The sequence below is a fragment of the Centruroides vittatus genome, unplaced genomic scaffold (genome assembly GCF_030686945.1).
Source record: "Centruroides vittatus isolate TY-2023 unplaced genomic scaffold, ASM3068694v2 scaffold_899, whole genome shotgun sequence".
Taxonomy (NCBI): domain Eukaryota; kingdom Metazoa; phylum Arthropoda; class Arachnida; order Scorpiones; family Buthidae; genus Centruroides; species Centruroides vittatus.
Genome location: NW_027122719.1, coordinates 1240243 through 1264588, shown reverse-complemented (window position 1 = coordinate 1264588; position 24346 = coordinate 1240243). Strand labels below are relative to the sequence as shown.

The window sequence follows — 24346 nt, the reverse complement described above, 5'->3', positions numbered from 1 at the left end:
TTCTTTCTGCATTTCTTGACGTTTTAAGATTTCCTGAGTCCAAAAATGTAAAATTCTTTAGACGGTCAGGTTTTGACCGATCGTCGTACTTTTCTTCTGTTATATATAACAGCCGGAAAAGTAAACTATAATAATTAAAGTAACAAGAATTTGTATTTTACTGCATTTTCTATAAACACTAATTAGTCCAAAACAACGGTTCCTTGTCAAACACCTTTATTTCATAAATTGCTGTTTGATTGTGTAAATAATCACTGACGCATTTCGGGATCATTTATTCCCTGTGGTAAATTGAACGGCAATTTATGTTTGACAAGGCAAGCATTGTTTTGAACTAATTCATTCTATCGGATATTCAGTAAATTAACTACTGTATTACAACACGGTTCCAAGATTGACAATTTGAATAATTACATTATAAATTATAGAATATAAAAATATTTTAATGTGGTTTATAAAATAATATTGTATGTTATAAAGCACATCAATTTCGCATCTTCAAATTAGTTAGGGTATATAATTAATAATATATTGTAACAACAAACAAAATACAGACAATAAATAATTATTAAGTGATTTAATAACGATGTATTATACTTAATATTACATATAGCACTGTATGGTCTCGTTATATATAGGGATTAAGTGTCAGCAGATACCGCGTAAATTTGTGTTCCACTCAAAATAGTTTCAGATGATCGCCTAGATACTTATGTAGCCATTTACAATTAAAACAAGACTCTTAAAATGTGTTTAAAACGTTAAAACGTTTTACATGTTTCTACTGTAATGAATAAAATTTTATTCCGATGTTTCTGAATATGCTGTTTCAGTTTTAGTATTACTTTTCCTCAACTCGCATACTGTATATATGTAATTTGTTTCTACTTTCTATATGTCCGCATTCGAAGTTTCCATTTTCGTTTCTTCTTGACAATTTTTACTTTCTCGGCTGTTATATGTAACAGAGGAAAAAAGTATGGCGATTGGTCAAAAAAAAAGACTCACAAAGATTTTTGCATTTTTGGACTCGGGACATTGAAACGTCGAAAAATGCAAACAAAATCGTTTTTTTTTTCTGCATGTATGTGTGTGTGAGGGAGCACAATTTTGTTTACCCACTTTGAAGTTTAATAACTCCTATGGCTTTTGTTGAAAATTTCTGACATTTTGGAAAAAGAGTTATGTATCAAGAACATTGATGCTATTAAACTTTGGAGGTTAAAGACCAAGGGGGAGGGAAGATAAGATATGGCAAATGATCCCATTCTGAGTGGGGGATGGACTCAATGAAGATTTTATTCATATTATGCATTTCAATATTTTTATAAAACATCTCTATCTTCGAAATTAAACTTATTGCCTTTTTATAATAATTAATAATATAAAAAGTTTTTAAATAAACGATCACAACAGATGGCGTCATACACAATTTCACGTTTAACTTTAATTTTTGTCAGGAAAGTTACGCAATTCATTGCTGGATATTTTCCCATAATATATATAGGCTATATACAGTTTTATACAGGCTATATACAGTTTTATACAGGCTGTATACAGTTTTATACAGGCTATCAGCCTGTATAAAATTGTTTTAGTTTTTATACCATTACTTTTGCACCACAATGACCGACAAAAATGATTCTTGTCGAATTAGAAAGATTCTAATAGAATCATTTTTAGACTCTATCTGGATTGTTGTCCAGATACATTCATATGTCTGTCAGGATTAGGAGAAACGTTATTTAAATAGTCTAAATAAAGACCATTAACATAGGTATCAGAACTGTTGTCAGCTATCTTGTTTTTCCACTAATCTACAGAATAAATTTTAACAATTCAAAATCGGCTGGATAACTTAGCAGGTAGTTTATCCCAAACATTTACACTAATGCAACGTATTGAAGAAAATTCTATAGGTTAAAATGCAGTTAACCTAGAGAATAAAATGCGAGCAATCGACCTTAATGATATTGTACTTTGAAAAATATTCTATAAAAGAAATTGCTGTAATATATCAATTGATTGATAGAAAAATTATTGAGACTATCCTTTTTCTATAGCGTGGTAATCAATATAAATCAGAACTCATAATTTATTGTAACACGGATAGGTAGTTTATTGGGTGATACTACAGTACAAACTACGGATGGTAGTTTAGTTCAGAATATTTATATTTTTAGATGATTCAACTTCCTCCTTCTATTGTCGTCTTTTCTATAAATGAAAAAGCACAGATGTTTTAACTTTCATTTATGTACGAAATACTGTATTTCAGATTGAATGTGTTTATTTATAAAGAATTCTGAGTTTATGAATATATGTTTTTCATTTTAATTTACATTAAAATGAAAAACTGCATAAACTCAGAAAAGCTGATAATTATGAAAATTAGACTATATGGAGCATAATGTATAATGAGAATTTTATTTAGTTGTTATTATACGAGTATATAATGGTAATTATTGCAAATTACTTAGAAATTTAGAAAATTGTTTCTTGGATATATTATATTGAATTCAATTGCTTTCGTTAACGATCCTACTATACTATTTTGTATTATTTAAGAGGGGTAATATTAAAATTTAAATATTATCGTCTAACGTGAGAAAATGATTCATTTTCAATTTCTTTATTTCATTATTTACTTCACTTGCAATTATTAATATTTTTATTCAATTGAGGTTATTTCTCCTAAAAATCCAAACCAAATTTAAAAATATTTACACATGTTTATAGTAATTTTTAAAATTTGAAAACAAATTAATTTAGCCATACTTTTTTACTTTATTTACTTTACAAAAATGTTTTATAAGTTTCTTAATTTAATTACTATTTATAAGCATTTTTAATTGGAATATGACGGATAACAATTGGAAATAGATTATTTAATATTAATAAGAATAGGATGCGATTAAGATAAGTTTAATATAATTTTATAAATAAAAATATTTTTGTCAGTTTATTTACTACATTGGTATTCACGTATAGAAATAAAAAAATAAAAAATAAAATATATACAAAATGTACACGACTATTTTTTGCATAAATTTATCTGTTTTTTTGGAATGAGTTATTAACTTTTTCTTGTCTTAAGTATTTACTATTTATATAGTATTGTTTTTAATTTAAATAATAATAATTATAACGTTATCGAAACAAACTGAACATTGCAGAAATATAGAAACTACAAACCTTTTCTTAATCTAGCATATTTATTTAATAATTATATTAATGTTTTATTAAATAAAAAAAAATGAAAATTACATTCGTTGAATTTCATGTTTCATTCACATATGCAGTTATTAATTAATATTTCGATTTAGGAATAAATAACGTAGGATAACATGAAAATTCTGTTTATAGAACTACACTAAAGTATGCTATCCATCAAGAAAAAACAAATATATACACAAAAATTTTCTCTTTTTAACAGTAAATCATCTTTTCTTACATCATTTACATTGTTCATAAAAATAATATTTATATCGTCATAAATAAAAATGTTATTAAACCGTACATTTTGTAAAAATTTTTTTTAAAAAATTGTAGCAAAAATCGATAAAAATAAATGTTAATTTTATAATAAAAATGAAAAGTTTGAAATTCTAAAAATATTTTAGAAATTATTTTATTAAAAAATAAATTAAATTAAAAATAATTTAACATGTTGTAATTTTAAGAGATGAATACAGCTTTTATTAAATACAAAAAATTTGGTTTACTTTTTAAAATTTTAATTGAAAATATTTCTTCAAAAAAGGATTAGTTTCGTCAAACTTGAAGACTGTTCTGAACAATATAAATTTTCGCTTTTTACTTCCAAGCTTGAAATACCATCATACAATAAATTTTTTTTTTCTTTTTGTTGAAAAAATTTAAGGTAGTTTTTTCTTGTTACTAGTTTTTTTCAATGTAATATCGATAATCAGAAAAAACATTAGAAATTAACGTACTAGAATGTTAATTATTTATAAATTTTTATAAGATATTAAATCATTTATTATATCAATATAAGTAATAAAATGCATTTTTGTAAATAAATAAAAAATTTGCTTATTAATTTTAATTAAATTTATCATTTATAATATTTTATATAATTATTCAACAATTTTATACATTCTTAATGTAATAATAAAGTTTATGTTTAATTATAACATTATAATACGTATTTATAATGTAGTTGTTTATGCAAGAAATGTTTAATTATAAATTAATTTCTATAAAATAATAATAACATTAAAATTTAAGATCACATTAACTTTAAAATAAATCATTAACTATTTATATGAATGAATTTAAAAATTTAAATCACACATCCATTTACTTCTTAAACTTAATTAATGATTTTAAAAATTTTCAAAAAGTTCTGATATGTTGTGTATATAAAGCAACTATAATAAGTTAAATAATTGACAGATACATCTAATATTAACCTTATGTTATCAACTTATCGTCATTATTCAAAGCACAGAATATAAATTGATTGACAACCTCTTAAAGCTTCACTGTCGAACTGGAAAACATGATTTACAGGCAAGTTACATTACATAACTAATTATATCAAGACTAATATAATTAATGAATAGTTTTGTTATGATTATAACAAAAATTGAAAAAATTATTTTCTCTTCAAACTCTATTAATTTATTTTTCTATTAAAATTATTCGTCATTTTCAGATTGTAAAAAGGATTGTAACTTATAAATAACACAATGATTTACATATTAATTAATTAAATAAATTATATATAATAATAATATATTTGTATGTTTTATTAAGTATGTCGTATGTTTTATTGAGTCATAGTTGTTTTTATTTATATGATATAAGATAAATTAAATAAAAAAATCAATTTTGTTTTACATCAACAATAAAATAAAGCAATAAGAAATGGAAGAATAAAATTTTGAGTATAAAATTTTCGTTTATAACGATAAGAAATAAGATATATTATAGATAAGAAAGAATAGACCTAGACTATGTTTGAAATATACAATATAAATACGTAACAGTAGATATTTACTGTTATTTTAATACATACAACAAGTGTATAAGTAAATTTACATAATGTAAAACTATTTATAATTTCATTATATTTGATAACAAAAATAAAACGATTAATTAATTTCTTATATTAATTACTCAAATTGGTTCAGCTCCTTTTTTATTGCTATCAATAATTTATCTAAACATTAAAGTAAACAATTTAATCGTTTGTGTTTTCTTTCTATACAAATAAAAATAAAAAGTTTGAAGGTATAAAATGCATTAATCGACTATTATAAAGAAATTATATTTTCAGTCCAAAAATTATTTAAAAAACCGGATTAAAGTAAAGGTTTAAAAATTAATTTATGCTTTATAAAAATTGCGAAAAAATATTATATGCCAAATATTATTATAGATAATAACATAAACAAATTTACTTACAGTTTTATTTAATAAGGCGTGATCACAAATAATTTGATGAAAAAACTGAATTTGAAATATTCTTATTTTAGCTGAAGGTAAATTTTAGTGACTGAGAGATAAATTACAGATTTTATTTTATTATTCCGTTATTCTTTTAAATTATTTAATTGATAATGATTTTAAAAAATAAAACAAATTCAGTGATAAGATATCAATCTCGTTCAAGTTTCTGAAGAGCAAACATAAAATTTTTACTTCCAAGATAAAATTTTCAAAGTTTGATTCATCAAAAATAATCAGCTAATCGTTACTTAATATGGATGAAGAAGCTTTTAAAGTTGTTATTATATTCTAATTCTGAGCTTATGTGTCATTATAATTTTTATTAGTATTCTTTTATGATAAGAGAAACGAAGCTGAAGGATTATTTGTAGTCTTATAGCATTACTGATTTAGAAATTTGTCATCGTGAAATTAATCGATTATGTAAATTATTATATTTAAAAATAATTTTCATAAACGGTATTTTTAAAAATTTTAATAAAAAAAATTTTTTTACAAAAAAATATAGATGTTATTTTAATTTTAAATTAAAATATTATTAAATTTTAAATTCAATTTAAGAATTTAATTGTATTTATTTATATATATTAAATATAACAGAATAAGTATTTTAATTAAATTATAATTCAAAATAATTTATAAATAGCGTAATGGCGTAAGAAGAAATTAGTATAAAATAATTTCATTACAACGTTTTTTCCTTATGAATAATTGCGTAGTGTAAATATTTGAATACTCAAGTTTTCTTTTTGTAATTTTTGTCTGAATAGTTTTAAAATTTACATAATATTTAATATTATTTACACTTTTATCTCACTTTTTGATATTTATCATTAAATATTTAATATAATACTTAACTTTTTATTAAACTTCTATGTAATTGTACAAATATTTAATAACCATAAAGTTGTTATTTTACTTTTCCTTTTATTAGATATGATTTTCTTCGATTTAAAAACAAATTATATTCTCTTTATGTAATTTAAATACACAAATGAATCTTTATTTTAAAAAATATTTAGCTAAGATCCTCAATTAATTTTTAACGCATAGTTTCGTATTAAAAGTGTGTAATCAAAAGATATTTTAAAAAATTAATGATTAATATTACAATTTATCATTAAGAATTTTATTACAAAAAAATATTGAATTCTAGTCATTAATACAAGTATATTTTAAAATAAAAGTTTTGTATATAAATATATTTAATTATATTACTTATCTCACTCAATTTTTAAAGAAACTATTTTAAAATGAAATCTCTTAAAAGTTTATCGAAGAAAAGTGATTACAGAATTAAATTATAACTTAAGTAAACTTGATTTCTACTTTAACTTCTCTGACTTTTTTACGCATTTAATTGCATCAGAAAAAGTCGTGAGAATAGATATCTTTAATTGATTCTATAAAAGCCAAATGCTAGTTTTCTTTAAAGTAAATTAAAAATTTGGAGAGAAAAAAATTATTTTTATAGTATAATGAAAGCAAAATTTCTTTTTAAAAAGTTATCGTGACGAGATGAAAATGATAAATTTAATATTACTCGGACGAGATTATTTTTATAAATTTAAATATAAAACTTATTAAAACTTAAATATTTTTAGCTTCTAAAATTAACTCATATTTATATAGGTCTATCCCATATTAACATAGGATATTTATGAAGAGAAATATAATTATCTGAATAAACATTACGAGTTTAAATGCAAATCAGAGATTATAATTTTTATTGACAAAGGTTAATGAAGTTTCAAATAATGAATCTACTTACATAAATCGTTGATAAATTTCATTTTAAAAAAGTAATTTACAAAATTTAATTTAAAAGCAAATGTTTTTGCATTTACATTTTATTTTCTTATAATTATAAAAAAGTAATTAAAAATAAGAACATTTGAAAATAATACTTAAAGTTTTTCTTCATTTATATGATCAAACAATCAAACATTAATTTTGAAAAGTTTGAAATTAAATGTTTGTCTTAGAGGTAATTAAATATTTTTTCCAAAAATAAACTCTCCTAGATCGTTGCAATGAATATTCAAAACAAATTAATGTATGTAATTATATCAAGTTTGCATTATCATACGTTATACGTTTTTGTTATTATTAGAAAAAGGAGAAATAGATATTAAGTACACCTTCTCAATGAGAAAATGCATTAGTTATTTCTTATCTTCTGTAGAGACAGCACGTAAAAGTACAATAATAATTCTTTCTACTGAACTGAATTCTAAAACAGCTTTTACAGAAGAGAATAATGATACCAGGGACTGAAGAATTTTTTTTTCATTTAAGTTAATTTTACAATTTCAAATTTTAAATCAAACAATTAAATATTAAAATAATAAAAATATACAAATAAAAAAATTATATTTTAAAATTATTTTAGTTTTATCTAAAGTAATTAATGTAAATCAGTTCAATTTATTTTGCAATATAACTTTGATTTAATACAACGTTACAAGCTTATTGTTAATTCCGCCTTATTTAAATGATAAGATGAGTAGTTTGGATGAGTAGTGAGTAAAAAAAAAAAAAATGAAAATTAAATTAGACTTCCTCATCGAATGTAACATTCTGTGATCATTTTATCGATTTTTTAACCATAACATTACGAAATAATGATAAAAAGATATATTAAAAACGCGATTAAATCTCTTATTATTAATTCGTATTAACTGTTTGACAGAAATCTTATATTATGATAAAAAATAGTATAAATGAATTTTAATATATATATATATATATTTAACTTTTTCCGCCCTGTGGACACTAAGAGGACCTCTTTTAGCAAGCCCATTGTAGGTTCGAGGCCCACAATGAGGCAGCCGGATGGTAAAGAACGGGGCCCGACATATCCGGACGGACCACTCCCGAAAAATTCCTGGGATTTTTCGACTCGTCCGGATTCGATTCCGAGTCTCCTAAAGCGGTAAGCTGCCATCTTAACCGCTTGGCCATCCGGACAAATAATATTATAACACTATAAGTAATGTATATACAGTAGAGCAGGCGATAAACTTAAAGTAAATAAATAAATAACTTATTATTAAAAATATACAATGTAAAAATATTTTGAATTTTTTATTTAAAAAATTTATAAAATATTTTCTTTAGAAATTTATAATCTTAAAATTTGTTTCGAATTTTACATATATTTTTAAGCAAACTCGAATAAACATTTAGTTTTCGCTTGAAATAATAATAATAAATCAATAATTTCAATTAATAAAAATATTATTTTTATTGACTGTAATATCAAGTTTCTGTTAAGTACAATTTTTATGATTGTTAGAATTTGATTGATTTTAGTCGTAAACGTAAAATAAAATTCAACAGATGGCGCTGAACTTGTGAGAAGAGGAGCAGACGACAAACGAGTTCCAGTGAAAGGCGGAAAATGTCGATGAATATCACTCTCCGTCTTTAAGATCAAAAAAAGGAAAAATATGACCAAAGAAGAACAAAGGTGAGTCGATCTTTACTATTTAATTATAAAAGCATTACATTAATAAATATGTGAAGCATTAATTTGTTAAAAACGAAAAGAGATCATCATTTATGATGACAGATTCTGATGAATAATTTATATTTATAAATATATTCTTTTGCAAATTTCTATTTAAATTTTAATTATTTTATATGCTTAAAATTTTCTAATTATATATAATTATATTTTTATCTTACAATTAAACTGTATTTTTCAAAATTTCTGATCATTTGTGAGTGTAAAAAAAGAGCAGAGAGAATCATCAAGCTATTTTCATAACAGTGCCATTTCCTATATAAAGGGATACCTGAATAGAGGAAAAGCAACATGTTTAAGATTGTTGCACTAATAATATATATTTAAAATTAAATATATTATAAGAAAATATTTAATTATATATATATATATATATATATATATATAATATTATTGCAACAATCTATTGAGATAAATTTTTATTTTTACTTTTTAAAATAATAATTTTTTTTTCTTTTCCAATAATCTTTGAAAGATCAAACCGTTTATAAAGGTTTTCTTAACATTTTTTACAATATATTTTATAAAAAATTTTTGGTTTTGAAACTTTTTATATAACTTTTTTATATTAGCAATTTGCTTTTATTCAAGAAAAAATTGTAAAAATATTAATAATAAAAATTTTCTGCGTTAAAAACTATTTTTATAAAATAAATGATGCAGCAGAAAAAAATAATATAACACCTGTTGAAAATTATAATTATAATTATTATTTATTAAAAATTAAAATTAAATATTTTGTAATTAAATTACATGCTGTAAAATAATGTCTTAATAAAATCTGCAACATACTTTTATTATTTGCAATTAAGGCCATTTGAAACAAAATTTTATTATAATTTAGAAAATAAAATTATTTTAATTACTTGAAATTATAAAAATTATTATGAACGATTTAGTTTGGTTTTGGAATATTTCATTCATAAATGTCTGGTTGTAAGAAAAGTATTCCGCCCATGGAGATATACGCTGGAGGAAAGTAGTAAAGGAAGAACTTCTAATAGGATTATTTGAATTTAAAGATAGTTCAGAAAGCGACTATCAGAACTACTAAATATGTCTTATCCTTTAAGACGACAAACGTTCTCAATCGGATTAGAGTATTATTGCAAATGGTAGATTGGTTGATCCAACATGATAGAGTTGTTATTATTTCACTTCATGTTTGATGCATTATATGCAACCAATTAGAATTAATTTTGAATTAATAGAATTATTAATGAATGCATTTATTATTTAGTTTTTCATTTTATCATCTTGAATATTTTAACTGTTATATAAATTTTTCTTGTCATTTTAATCGTTAAAAATTTTCGATATATTATAATATGCAATTATATAATCCAATTTCCTTTAAAAAATAATTATTAACCGAATTCGGCTTTTATGTGAAACTTTAAGCATTATATTGCCAGTTTCAGATTTGTTTTGAATTTTCAAGGTCAGCATATTTCGTGAAAAATGTAGTTGAGATCCTTCAAGAATAACTCATAAAAATGCAAGGAGCTAAATTAAATTAAACCCGGATCTTTCATTGCAGTAGAAAAATTCCTTACTGAACAAGTAGTTGACGGCTAATTATGAGTTGATCTATGAAACAGATTTATGGAAATAATTCTTTTGGAATGCAGGAAGAGCATAAATATATGATCAAGCTGCATCATTTGATTTTGAAACAAAAGACATTGATAATTATAATTAAATTATTTATTTTAGTAATGCTTAATCATAAAATAAAAAGAAAATAAAATTTCGTAACGATTTAAATTATTTTAAAATTGATATTGTTAGTTATTTATAATAAAATTATATCTAAAGGTCTATTATTTAAGAATTTCAAGAATAAAACTCTCAAATTAAAATATTAAATTAAAATTACTGAATCTAGCAGAATTCAGTAATTTAAATTACTGAATTTTATTAGATTCAGTAATTTAAAAAATGTTTTACTACTGAATTTGTTAGATTCAAAAAACATTAAACTTATGATGAACTGTAGATTTATATTTAAAATATAATTATTATAAATATAGATCTGAAATCTATAAAACAAATTTATATACACTACAGTGTATTGGTATTTACAATTTAAATCTAATTTTAAATTTAAAAACAAAAATAAGAATAAGAAATTTATATTATACTATTAGTTTTATATCTTTAAATATATATATATATATATATATATATATATATATATATATATATATTAATGAGATATACAATCAATTAAATCAATATAAGGTAGGTAAATGGATTTTTAATATGAGATATACATATAAATTAAAAATTTGCTATTTTATTTTACACCGTATATCCGTGTAATTATATTTTTGTCCTAAATTTCAAAGTCAAACATTAAATAAGTATGAAATTCTTATACTATTCTGTAATACAAGTTATTTATTTGAAAATTTGAAAAAAATCTTTCGTGTTAAAATGCTTACAATACAGTACTTTGAAATACTAAATTGTTTTTATTATATCTTGAAGTTGATTTTTATAGAATTTAGAGAATGAATCTAGAAAATTATAGATGTAATATTTTCAAATTTTCCATTATTTCCAGATATTGTCTTTAAATAAAAAAATTGCTGTGATAATAGCGCAAAAAAATCATTCTATAGTTTCAGCTGCAATATGAAGTTAAAAATATCTTTTACTATTCCTCAAATATAACTGTTTCTCAAATATTCATAATGATATGTTGATTGCAAGTTTTATTGAAAACGCTTTTGCATCTATCAAATAATTAAAAAAAACACAATGATTTTGATTCTGAAACTTAATATAAACAGTGTTTAAGGAAACTTGTATTTTATATAACTTAATGTTGTTATTTAGTATCTATTTCTTCACTGTATTTAAACTACTTACTTTTTTACAATTGAATTTTTCAAAATATATTTCAAATATTGCCTATTTTAAATAATTTTAAATATCTTCATTCATACATATCTAAATAAGATGTGAACAAAAGAGTATAAAGTAAGGCGAAAATAAAACATTAACATCACGTAAATGAAATTAGATGGTTTAAAAACTTTTAACGGTATTTAATAATCTTATATTCAATGTAAAAAATTGTAATCTTTGTTTAAGAATTTTCTATATTTTAAAACATTACATTTGATTTTCTGAATGTATTGCAAAAGAATTTAGTCTAGTTTCATTTTTTTGAGATTTATGGAAAAAATTCTTTTGCAATACAGGAAGGGTAATACAGGAAAGGCATAAATATTTATTCAAGTTATAGACCTACTATATTATATAATTTATTTTACTTTCTATACATTCTATACATTACTTTTTGAAACATCGTTTCATAATATTACAGTGAAAAACATTTTTGAATTCAGTTAACAGGTTTCAAAAATATTTAAAGAAAATTAAATATATTTTATAAAAAGTCAACAATTTCTAAGAATTTAATTAATTTTATAAATTAAAATTTTGAGAATAATAAATGAAAACTGAAATCATTTCATTTTAATTAAAATGGAAACATCATATTAATCAGACTAATTCCTTTTCATTTTATTAATGATTTATTTAAATTAATGAAAATTAAGACAGAAAACTACATATTTCTGTTCATATTGTAACAAAAGTATTGTTTTTTAAAATATTTCGATGATATATATAATATTATATTGTAATTTAAATATTTTATATTTCTTATTCAATAAAATATATTTGAGTTCTAGTTTGATTTAACTCATTAAAGTTTGTGATAACAACATTATAAACTTTAAATAAATTTGATATTTGCTCAATGTTAAAATATTTATAAAAAATATTTAAACTTTATAAATTTATTTTTCTTCTAATTTTTATTATTTAAGTAAATATTCAGTAAAAGACAATAATTTTAATGAAATGAGTACATTTATTATGCCGATAATATGTAAACGGAGTATTAAATTATTTATTGATATTGCCATTATATACAGTATAGAAAATTTTACTTTTTATTTTGGAATTTCTTTTGTGAATGGGAATATAATATTTAAATTAGAAATTATTTACAGCATAAATATGTATGCTTAAATAAATTATCATTCATAAAATATTTCGATAAAAATTCTTTAATCTGTGTAAAGTGTTCATATTATATACAGAAGATAGAGATTTACAGCCAAATGGGCCTCCAGTGAGAAATTTTATTGCATCTCGAGAAATCTGGCTCGAATACGATCTAATCTTTATGATTAACTCAGATCCAAATTTTATTCCGCATCCATGTTAGCTGATTATTTGGACCAGACTCGCCAGATATTTTAAAATAAGATTAAAGACATATTGTAAGTAAAATTCGAGTAAAATACAGTACATCTTTAATTTACCTAAATTATAATTCATAATAAGCATTGTTATAAAATATATAATATTACAATTATTTCTGTCATAAAAATATTATTTCTATTTAAATTCGCACAAGCCAATATTGTTCACGCAAATGATATTTATAAAGAAAACAATATAATAAATATTTATTTATTATATTGTTTTTTTATAACACATTTTTTATCCTTATACATGTATCAAAAGCAACGAATTATAAACTGCATATGTCTACATAGAACTTAAGTTAAATATCACAAATTTCAGAGTAAGTAGAAATGCTATTTTCGTAAGTCAGAATTTATAGTAATTATAGATATATACAAGAAGATCGATTACTTCTAGGGTAATTCTTAAATTATTATTACTATCATAAAATATAACTAGTTATTGAGAGATGCCTTCTGTGTTTAAAACATACAATTGCAGTAATACAGTAGAAGCAAAAAAATACAATATGTTTTCTGCGAATTACACTGTAATCGCAAGAACGTATCGAGATTAAAAGTATATAATACACAAATTTCTGATAGTTATAATAATTATACATTTCTAAATAATCGATATAGCGTTTCTTAGCTTATGCAAAACATTTGAAATTCTAAAAATTTAAAAAGTGCAGATAAAGTTTTCACAAATTAATTGATAAAATATAACTAAAAGTGATTAATACCACTAAATAATTTTATTTATTTTTGATATTAATAAATATAATGAATATTTATCATGATATTATCGTTTTTGTGTAATAGATACTGATAGTTTTGGGTAAGTAATTTAAGTGCAATATAATGTTTATGACTTATGATATAGAATTATATTTCTATATTTATAAAGTAATATTTATAAAGTAATATTAATAAAATAATAACAGTATAAATTTATAAAATTATACTTTGGTATAGTGCCATCTTTAATTATAAGGTTGTTTAAATTCATCTAAATAAATCGAATAAAAGAAAAATTCCTATTTTTCTTTCATTTCTAAATAAAAATTTAATTTTATTAAATTTTCCATTTTATTTTCAAATAAATATAAATATGTATTTTATTCATTTAAAGCTAGCAAGTTTTAATGTATTTTTCAAAATGTACTAATATTATTGAAATAATTCAAATTTATATTACTAATGTAGGAAATATTATGTTAATATTTGCATTATTAGTCTTTGTTATATTTTGAACAATAAAATGTAAAAAGTGAGCAATTGCTATAAAAACGTAATAAATGACAGCCAACAAAATATAGTTGCTTATGATTTTATCATTTTGAATAATCTTTTATTTGTAATAACAAAATATATTTTATACCAAAAGTAATATTTTTAATAATTTTTAATTTTCCAAGAAAATCTATTAAATCGATTATAAAGACTAAAATAGAATATATGAAAAAGGGTTAAATTTTATCAATAGATAAATCTGAAAAGGTGAAAAGGAAACAGTATTAATTTATTAAAATGTTTTATTTATTAGATAGTTTTTAAAAAGTTATATAATAATTATGTAACATACAGTAGAATGTCGTTTTCCGAAAAATCGATTAACCGAAATCGACTTCAGAGACTACTAATTCCAGAAATTACAAAGTTTTTATGTAATAACGATTGTCGACTATCTTCTGTAGGTCAGCTATTGAGCTAGCTCGTTATCTATATACTACTTTTTTACTCGTATTTATTACATTACAAATAGAAAAGAAAAATTAATAAGTCAAAAGCTTCTAATGCCTTAAATTTCCACGCCTTAGCCTTTTTATGGTTATTGTACTAGAATTAAAATTAATATTTATAGTTTATTTAAGGTGTTTATCTTGTTTTTCATTCCCTATCAAGTGTGGTCGGTTGTCCAAAATTGTCTAGTTCCGATTATTTCGGATAATTTCCGTTCCACTGTAAATTAAATGTAAAAAAAGAGTAAATTTTGAGCAATAATTATAACAGACGAGAGTTCGCCCAGAAAATCGAGAATTATCGATGAATTTTATATCCGTATAAGAAATAAGTGTTTCAGAGAAGTTTTATAAATTTAAAGAAATTTCCATCGATTTAAAATTTTTAATAAATGAGTTTTACTGATCTTTTCAATTCTTAAACCAAATAAAGTTCAATTTAGTTTATTAACCTACTGAACTTGTTATCTGAAACCCAAATAATTAATTAGTTAATATTCTAATCTAAATAAATTCTACGAATTGCTGCCACTGCTACTATATCTTTCAACCATAAGATAAAATTTTGTCTAACCATCAAATTTTCATTAGTAATGCGAAGTTTCTTATTTTTCCATAATGATGCTATGTCATATATATATATATATATATATATATATATATATATATATATGTGTGTGTGTATGTTTACATAAACTAATAACTTATTTCGAATATCTTTTTTGTGATTACATAACAAATTACTAATAAAACAATCGGGTTATAATATGACTAATAAAAACCCAATTAAAATCCGGCGATTACTATAATACATCTGATTTGGTTTTATATGTAATTATTATGAACTTTTTAATTTACTAAAGGGATTGTATAGAACTTCAAATGCTGAAAAAAAAGTTATTTTTGTCAGTAGTTTTTTATTATATTGAATCCAAAAGGACTCCATTACCTTGCTTGAAAAAGTTAGAGAAGAATATCTTAATAAAAATAAAAGTTCGGAAAAGATGCATGGCATTTATAGAAAAATTTGTAGATAAAAATGTCGTAAAGAGAGATTGATTTTTCCAAACTTCTTGAATTCGGAAAAAATTTCAATGAATTTAGAAAAATCTTTATAAAACATTCCTTTTGGATATGGTAGACTAAAGTTAGGTCTAAATGGGTCGATTTTGAAAGCATTACATACAATATTGCATTTGAAAACGGTTATTGAAACAAAGAATATTCAATATAACCAAAGGCGATTGCGTTAGTATCCCGGTGGAAAATATATGTTTCAATATGATCAAAAGCCATTCAAATTGGTCAAGCTGAAATTTATGCGAAATACACATTCATTGTAATCAAATGTGCATCAATTGTACAATCAACCACTTATATTATGACATACATATCAAGAATTTACATAAAACTTGTAATAAACGATTTAGTCAAAAAGAGTTCCAGTTTAAACATTCAAAAGTAAAATAAAAAAAATGTACTTATCAATATAGGATTCTATTGATTTTACCCAGACACGGTTATAATACGTTATAATACTGTTAGAACAAGAATTAGGGCCAATATGCAAATAAAAAGTCAGTCAGAAGGGTATATCAACGTCTATGGACAATTCATCAATGTTTGATCGTGATCTCGAATGTGAATGATAAGAAGTCCGTGACGAGTTTAGACAACGAATTGCCGATGCCTTCTTGATACAGAAGAGGATTTTAGATTTAGCGAAAGCACTGAAGGTAAAACGGCAAACTGTTTACAATATCGTTATATATTTTGTGAAAGAAGGATATATTTTAAAGAAAGCACGTAGCAGTGGTAGAAACGTGGATATTGATGCAGAAATGCGTGTATCCTTAAACATATCGTGGAGAATAATTCCTATCCGACCTTATTGCAAATAAATGCAACAGTTACCAGCCGAATCTCGCGTTTAATCTAGAGCCATAGCAAGATGTTTGGATAGAATGTTGTATATTGTAAAAGAGTGAATACAAATTACAGCTGACAGAAATAGAATGGATATAATCGAATCCAGATCAGATTCGCAACGTGGTTTCTTCAAGAAGCAGTTAATGAACACTTTGTCTATAAAGATTAAACTGGATTTAATTCATTTACACAACAAAGATACAGAAGGTCAAAAAGACAAAGGTGTACAAGAATCATATCAAGACAGAGAGACCCTAATTTTAAAATTATTGTGGCATTATCGAATTTCGAAAGCTACGAAATACTCATAGTCGAACGACAATAGAGGTCATGGAAGATTTTCTTATAAGGCTATTGTGAGTAAAATAAAACTTTTTAATTTTAGATAACGCCCGGCCATATATTAATGTTAACAATCCTTCGTCTATCCGCAATATCAAATTTCTTCCTCATTTCTCCTCTTCTTAATCCCATTGAAAACACTTTCTCAGATCCTAAAGCTTTCATAAAGTGTCAATTATCCAAATTGCTGGAGATCGTTTTTGTTAGTGGATCAGCATCCAGATTATCATTAGTAAAATCTGCAACATAAAACAGTGTTGAATGTATTGCACCTACAAAATGCCAATTCTGGTACAATAGAATGCTAAATTATTTGCCAAAATATATCGGCGAGAACCTATCTTACTGTAAGTTGCTATCCACGCTGCTAACCACGTATGTTGAAAGTGTTGTGCTTTTAATGAATACTTTGACTGTTTCGATGGTTTACTTAATTAATTAGAAAAAGACATTGTCTTTGCATATCGCTCGTGTTTCGAATTGAAAACTTTATGTGCGTATTGTACGGCCATTTTATTTCCTTGAATAAACGTTTTTTATTTTTTGCAAATGATTATTGCAGTGCTACTTTGTTTCATTCTGATAAGGAAATTGTTATATATATTTTTAATGCTCGTCAAATGCTATACAATGACAATACAATAGCTATTTATAAATTGTTCAGAAATTATAATAATTTTAAGAAAAACCAAAATTGCCAATTTATAAAAATAAATTCGAAAAATTTTTATATACCGAAAACTTTAAAATTATAATTAATCTTTTAATTTATTTTATTAAATGTAATTCTAATGAAAATATTGATCTTACTTCATGTAAATTATCCCTAATAAATATAAACAGATTGTTAAATATAATCCAGCTGGGAAAGATAGAAACTGTATGCACAAATAGAAAGAATGGTTCACATTCAATTTTGTATCTTGGAAATATAAATATAGAAAAACGTCGTGAAAATGCTTTCAATAAATCTTTCGTAACGCAATAAATTTGAAAAACGTACAAAATAAAAGTATGTTGCTATTAATTTCAAATTTAAAATTTCAAAAATCTTGAAACTTTTAATGAACTATAATCAATATCAACAGAAATACTAAGCACAATAACATAATTTTTATTATACGTAAAATCGATTAAAATCGTAAAAATTAATCACAAATTAGAGAGAGGAGCGAAAAATGTTTTCGCGAACAAGAAATATGGATCAAATCGCATCACAGTTACATATGAAATTTTTATAAAGCAAATGTTCGACAATACAAAAACGTTGCAATTCTTATTTATTAATTTACAAACACGTAGTTGAGAATAAGATTAAATTGGCAATTTTTCCGGAAAATCTTTTTTATAGAATTCTATTTTTTAATTCTCAGTAAATAAAATTTGAATCTTGTAGTTGATTGTAAATAAACTAAATAATAATTTTCAATTGTTTAGCCATTTGATTCGTACGTAACCTAAAGAAAAAACAGAATATCTATTGCCTGCAAATATTGATGAATATTCAGCCTCTATTTTTACATACAATACACACATGCCCGCGCGCACACACACATACCTACATATCTACATATATATAGGCTAAGTGTTATAAAACGTGCTAAAATCATTGTGACATTTTCACAATGCCGGGCTACAAATTTAATCATACTTTTAAAATTTAAAATATATTATCTCGTTCTCAAATTATGAGCGTTGTGCCTCCGTACATCATACTTTTCCTGACAACAACAGAGTCATGCCGGTCATCTATGGAACTCTGTTCCGAGGAAATTTTTGAATTGAAATTATGTAACTTCCGGTCTATACGGGAAGTTTGCATATAGTTAATTGGGGCTTCCTGTCCCTAAGCTTTTCGTACCTGGTCTTGACTTTTATCTATCTAACACCGTTTTTGAGATTAAGGAAAAAAGACAGACAGACATACAGACGGACGATAGTGGAAATTTATGGACCTAAAACTTTTTAAAATTGCTGCCCAATGAAATCCGATAGCAACGAAAGTGATTATGGATACTTTTTATTGGTTATAACAAGACGTAAATTGATTATTTATATTAAAAGGATGTAATAATATGACAGATAATACAAAATTTAGACGTACGCTATACATGTGAGAAGAATGGGTTCTGTTAACTAATGTCACAAGGTTGCATTAGAAATAAGTTATGGCAATATTGTTAATGATGTAAAACTTTAAAATAATTTATTTTGGTTGAACTTTATCCTGACTAAAATTTTCAAAATATTTCACTGAAGTTTAATTTATACCATTATGTTTTCAAACAGCACTAATTGATAGTACACACATTTAAGATTTTGTGTGTGAGCGCGCGCGCAAAAATAATATGTATTTCTTTAATTGAAAGCATTTTACTATGTGTGTTATTGAGAAAAAAACGGATAGTTTTTAACGATTTTATTTAATTTTCTAAAGATATATACTATGTCGTAGAAATGAATAAAATCCTATTTCATAACAGTACGTTAAGCATTCAGAAGTGGCATTTAACTTTTAAGTTATTAATCCGTTTCCATCATGGAGTCGGTCTATTTTTAAAATATTTTTTTAATAAAGTAAAAGACTTTTAAATTTTAAAAGTTTAGAATGTACTTTTTAACATTGATTTTTTTCATTTTTTAAGGAAATATTGATTTTTATAACTTGATTTATATTTAACTTATCTTACAGACATATTTGTTTTAAATATTTAAAATTACATTTAAAAAATTGCAAAAGGAGTAAATAGATATGCAATATACAGTAAAAGAAACATATGAAATGGACTCAATGCATATTTCTTCAAATGCGAATTCAAAAGGTAAAAAGAAAGAAAAGTAATGATATGATACAGTTTATTAAAATTTGTCATAAATAATAACGATGTGAGAGAAAATATTCTCAAATTTTAAAAAGACAAATTTATTCAATTCAATATAATTTGTATGATTTACTCGTTTAATTTTGATAAAATCTTTTATCAAATTTAAACAATAACTGCAAACATCATGAAAATAAATGTTCAAAGAAATTTTATTTACAGTTATTTGATAACAAAATGCAACATCAAACAGCAATATCAAAGATAATTAAATTACAAATTATTTTTATGTAAAAAAGTACATAAAACTAATTAAGTTTTTCTATTACATCTACGGATCTTATTTTTTTTATAAATTATTTTATTAAGATCAGTAAGTATAATGTTCTTGTAACAAAAATTTGAATCACTTCTGGTAATTATTTTAATACTTTGAACTAAATCATAAATTTTTGGCATATAATTTCATGAGTTAATGTTAAATCATAAAAATCTTTAATTAATTTATAGTTATTTTCTTTAAAAATTTATAAGTAGATCAGTAATTGTTATTTAATATATCTGTTTTAAGATTTCAGAAAAGGGTTGAATATTTAAATAGCTACATAGTTATTTAAAAAATCACTGCATGATTTTTAAAACAATCGCTTGGTTTAGCAATTGGTTTAAGCAATAAAGTTATCATTTCTATATACAAATTTGGCCTTTTCTGAATTGTTAAATGGAAAAATTAAAAATATATATTCCTTTTAGTTGAAATTATAATTTTAATAATTATTAATAAATATACAATAATTAATACAATATATGATAAGCTTGGCTCGATGAAAACATTTCTTTGCCTAATCGAAAATATTTTCATGACGATTCGTTTACACAATGCAATAGTTATAAAAACATTGAAATATAAGTTACTGCATCCGTAAAAAACTTAAATCAAATTGCATTAATAGTCATCAGAGCCATTGAGCGCTTTATGGGGCCCGCTCTACTCCAGGCCTCTTTAGCCATCTTTGTTTTGAAAAAATAAAATACGTAAAATGTTTTTTAATTAAAACAATCAATCTTAAAGATTTTATTTTCTATTAGCAAAAATAACATTAATTTTATTTAGGTAGCGGCATTACTATGGGCCCTTAAGTTTTCTTCTGGCCCGGGAAAAAATTCCAGTTTCCCTTCCCTCTCGACGGCTCCAATTTTAATATAGAAACAGTTCAATGTTATTTCATTAAATATGTCTTTGTTACGACTAACGGGCACATTAGCCGGTTGTAAATTCAAAGTTGTCGTCGTTGTCGACACGTGAGTTCGTATCCCAAGGTTCGTTCTATTCTGAGGTTTTCAAATCGTTTGTCCTTGCTTCGTTCTAGACGACGTCCTAGCACAAAGTGAAAGCTTTGTTCTTCCTACCCGTTTATATCCGCTTTCTTATTATCTTAGTTTTGATTCCTCTCTAAGGCAGTAGCTATTCATTTTCTGTCTTGATCTGATCTGTAATTTAGTCCGTTACAGTCTTTTTAATTGAATAGCATCAGAGATTATATTTTAATTCAAAACTTTGAAATAATTACATTAGATAATAGAAGAGTTATTTATGATTTTATGATATAAAAATATTTTATAAGATATTAAATAAACAGTTTGAATATTTTAAAATTTATTATGGGTTGACTGCTTGGAAGTGTGTTAGTTTATACAACCCGAGAGACGACAAATGATGAGGGTCTCGGGATACCATACGTCCTCATTTATGCAAACACATCCTCATTTTTGAGTACATATTACTGTCAACACATATTTTTATGAATTTACTGTTCTTCCCAAATTTCCAGTATTCTTCACTCTGGCAGTACCCTAAGTAAAAATGATAGATTTTTCTCTACAGCGTAAATTTGAAAATTCAGAAGTTTGCTATCCGACCTCGGCAATTGAACAGTACTTTCACTTCCGATATTACATTTTTAAACGGTTTTCGCTTCGCATTTCCGTTTCGATTTCGATTTCTATGTCAATTCCAATCTTCATTAGCATCTAGCTTCTGTTTTCAGTCAATGTGGATGACATGTGCTTACTGTTACGATAATCTACAGTTATCGAAGCAATTGCTTACTTGATGTACAGTACAATAATGACTGCTAAAAAATCAAACTAAAAGTGTTTAGTAACAAAAATACAAGAACTATACGAAAAGTAATTTCCGTTTTATCATTGAAACAACATCAACGCAGTTGGATAACATGGATAAACATTTATGACATGTAACTGAAAACAACCTTTACCTTTGCCTATTACTGTACTTTCCCGGCTGTTATACAGAGGGAAAGTGTGGCGATCCGGCAAAAAATGGCCCTTCAAGATTTTTACATTTTTGGACTTAGGACACTTTGAAACGTCGAGAAATGAAAAAAAAATTTGGGGTAATTTCTGTATGTATGGATGTTAGTGTGTGTAGGTGTGTGGGGGGCACGACCCTGTTTGAAGCTTAATAACTCCTGTGCTTTTTGCCGAAAATTTCTGAAATTTTGCAGGAAGATTTGTTTATTAGGGAGATTGATGTTATTAAATTTTGGTAATTAAAGGGTGAGAGGTGGGGAGGTAATAGGGGTCGTGTATATTTCCAGTAGGGTCAGATTTAATGACTATTATACTCGTATTAGCAGTTACAATTTTTTATAAAACCCATCCCTACCTTCAGAATTAAGGTTTTTGCCATTTTATAATAGTTAAAAATATAAAAAGTTTTTAATAAAATATGATAACAGATGGTCCACCAAAATTTTAAATGTTGCCGGGAAAGTAGAGTAACCCGTTGCTGGTTTATATTTCAACATAGAGTAAAACTATTATCTAAGCCCCGAATAACCCCCGAATCTGAATACATTGTAACTGAATACATTAATTTTCTTAATTCTGTAATTCATAAAACACAAACGAAAATATGTACAACAAAATGATTTGGTTATTACGAATTTGGCTCACAAATTTAAAAAAGCTGAAGTATAATACGTTATAATCTCAATCCCAGAAATACAATTGATTTGTTTCTGTTACGTTTTATCATTTAACTGTAATGTGAGACCAACCAATTCATATTACAATGTAATTAGAATAATACACATATTTATTCTTAAAACTAATGTGTAACTATAGTATTAGCTATAATAAATATTGTTAAAATTTTTCTTCTTATGTATTATTAAATTCAATAAAGTTTAAAAACAGGTTTAAAAGTGATATATATAAATCTTTTATATTCGTAATTTTTAATCCCAAATGGCCGTGGCCATTTCGGATTAAAATTTACGAATATCCGAATTTTCGGTTAGTCGAGATAGCATCGATCATTATTACGTCAGATAATCGGGTTCAGCTGTTTTCTATCAGAATTGAGTCACTTGTCGAGCGTTTCACAAGGTTTTGTATATAGTCTCCATAAAGTTCTGTCTGTGAATTAATTTCCACATCTTAATGCTGGATTGCAACTCCTCGTCATCGTCAAGATGCTGTAATGCAACACTTTTCTTGACGTGATGAAAGTATGGGTAACTGCTACGTGCAAATTCTAGGCTGTAGGGAGGATGTTCAACAATTCCCAATTGAATTGGGAATTGTTGATCATCCTCCCGAAAGAAGGGTTGCAGAAGGGTTTGAGTATGCAAGCATTACGTGGGCGAATACCCACTGAGCACAAAACTTCTGCCAGCTTAACGTTTCAGTGATCACTTCGTAAAGATCTGCGAGAGATCTGCAAAAGTTTATCAGAAATCACCGAAATAGTAAATAGGCGACCTTCGCGAAAGCCCTTACGTCAATTTTCTGAACTAGCTCATATTTCACTACAGTCGGCCAACCACTTCTGTTCTCATCATGGACACATTATACCGTTGTCTCATACTAACCTCCATTATTTCGCTCTCTTCACGCACTTCGTAAAGTTAACGATGGATTTCAACTACTTTACAGTTTTTATCTGTAAGAAATCTTATTACTAAACGTACCTCACAGCTGGCGGAATTCTCAATTTCAACACATATACCGTTCACAATGACCGATAACAATGACCGTATTTTATACGGTCATTGTTATCGAGTAACAGCGATATGAATTTTATTCTATTATATTTTTGCTGGTTAAAATATTGAGTTAAGCTGTAGTCCTGCACAAATGTGGTGCCGTTACTTCCCATGTCATTTATCACGTGAAAACGGAAGTTACCTTTCGGATAGCCCT

General features: G+C 24.5%; 1 protein-coding gene across 1 annotated transcript in view; it reads left to right on the top strand.

The window, feature by feature from the left end:
• The first annotated feature begins 8922 nt into the window (after positions 1-8922).
• LOC136990270 (adenylate cyclase type 2-like) overlaps positions 8923-24346 on the top strand; it is a 150170-nt gene continuing 134746 nt past the window's right edge. Inside the window, exon 1 of the mRNA XM_067288655.1 lies at positions 8923-8950. Within this exon, the coding sequence (XP_067144756.1) occupies positions 8931-8950 (20 nt within the window). The 5' untranslated portion in view covers positions 8923-8930. The remainder of the gene's footprint in view (positions 8951-24346) is intronic.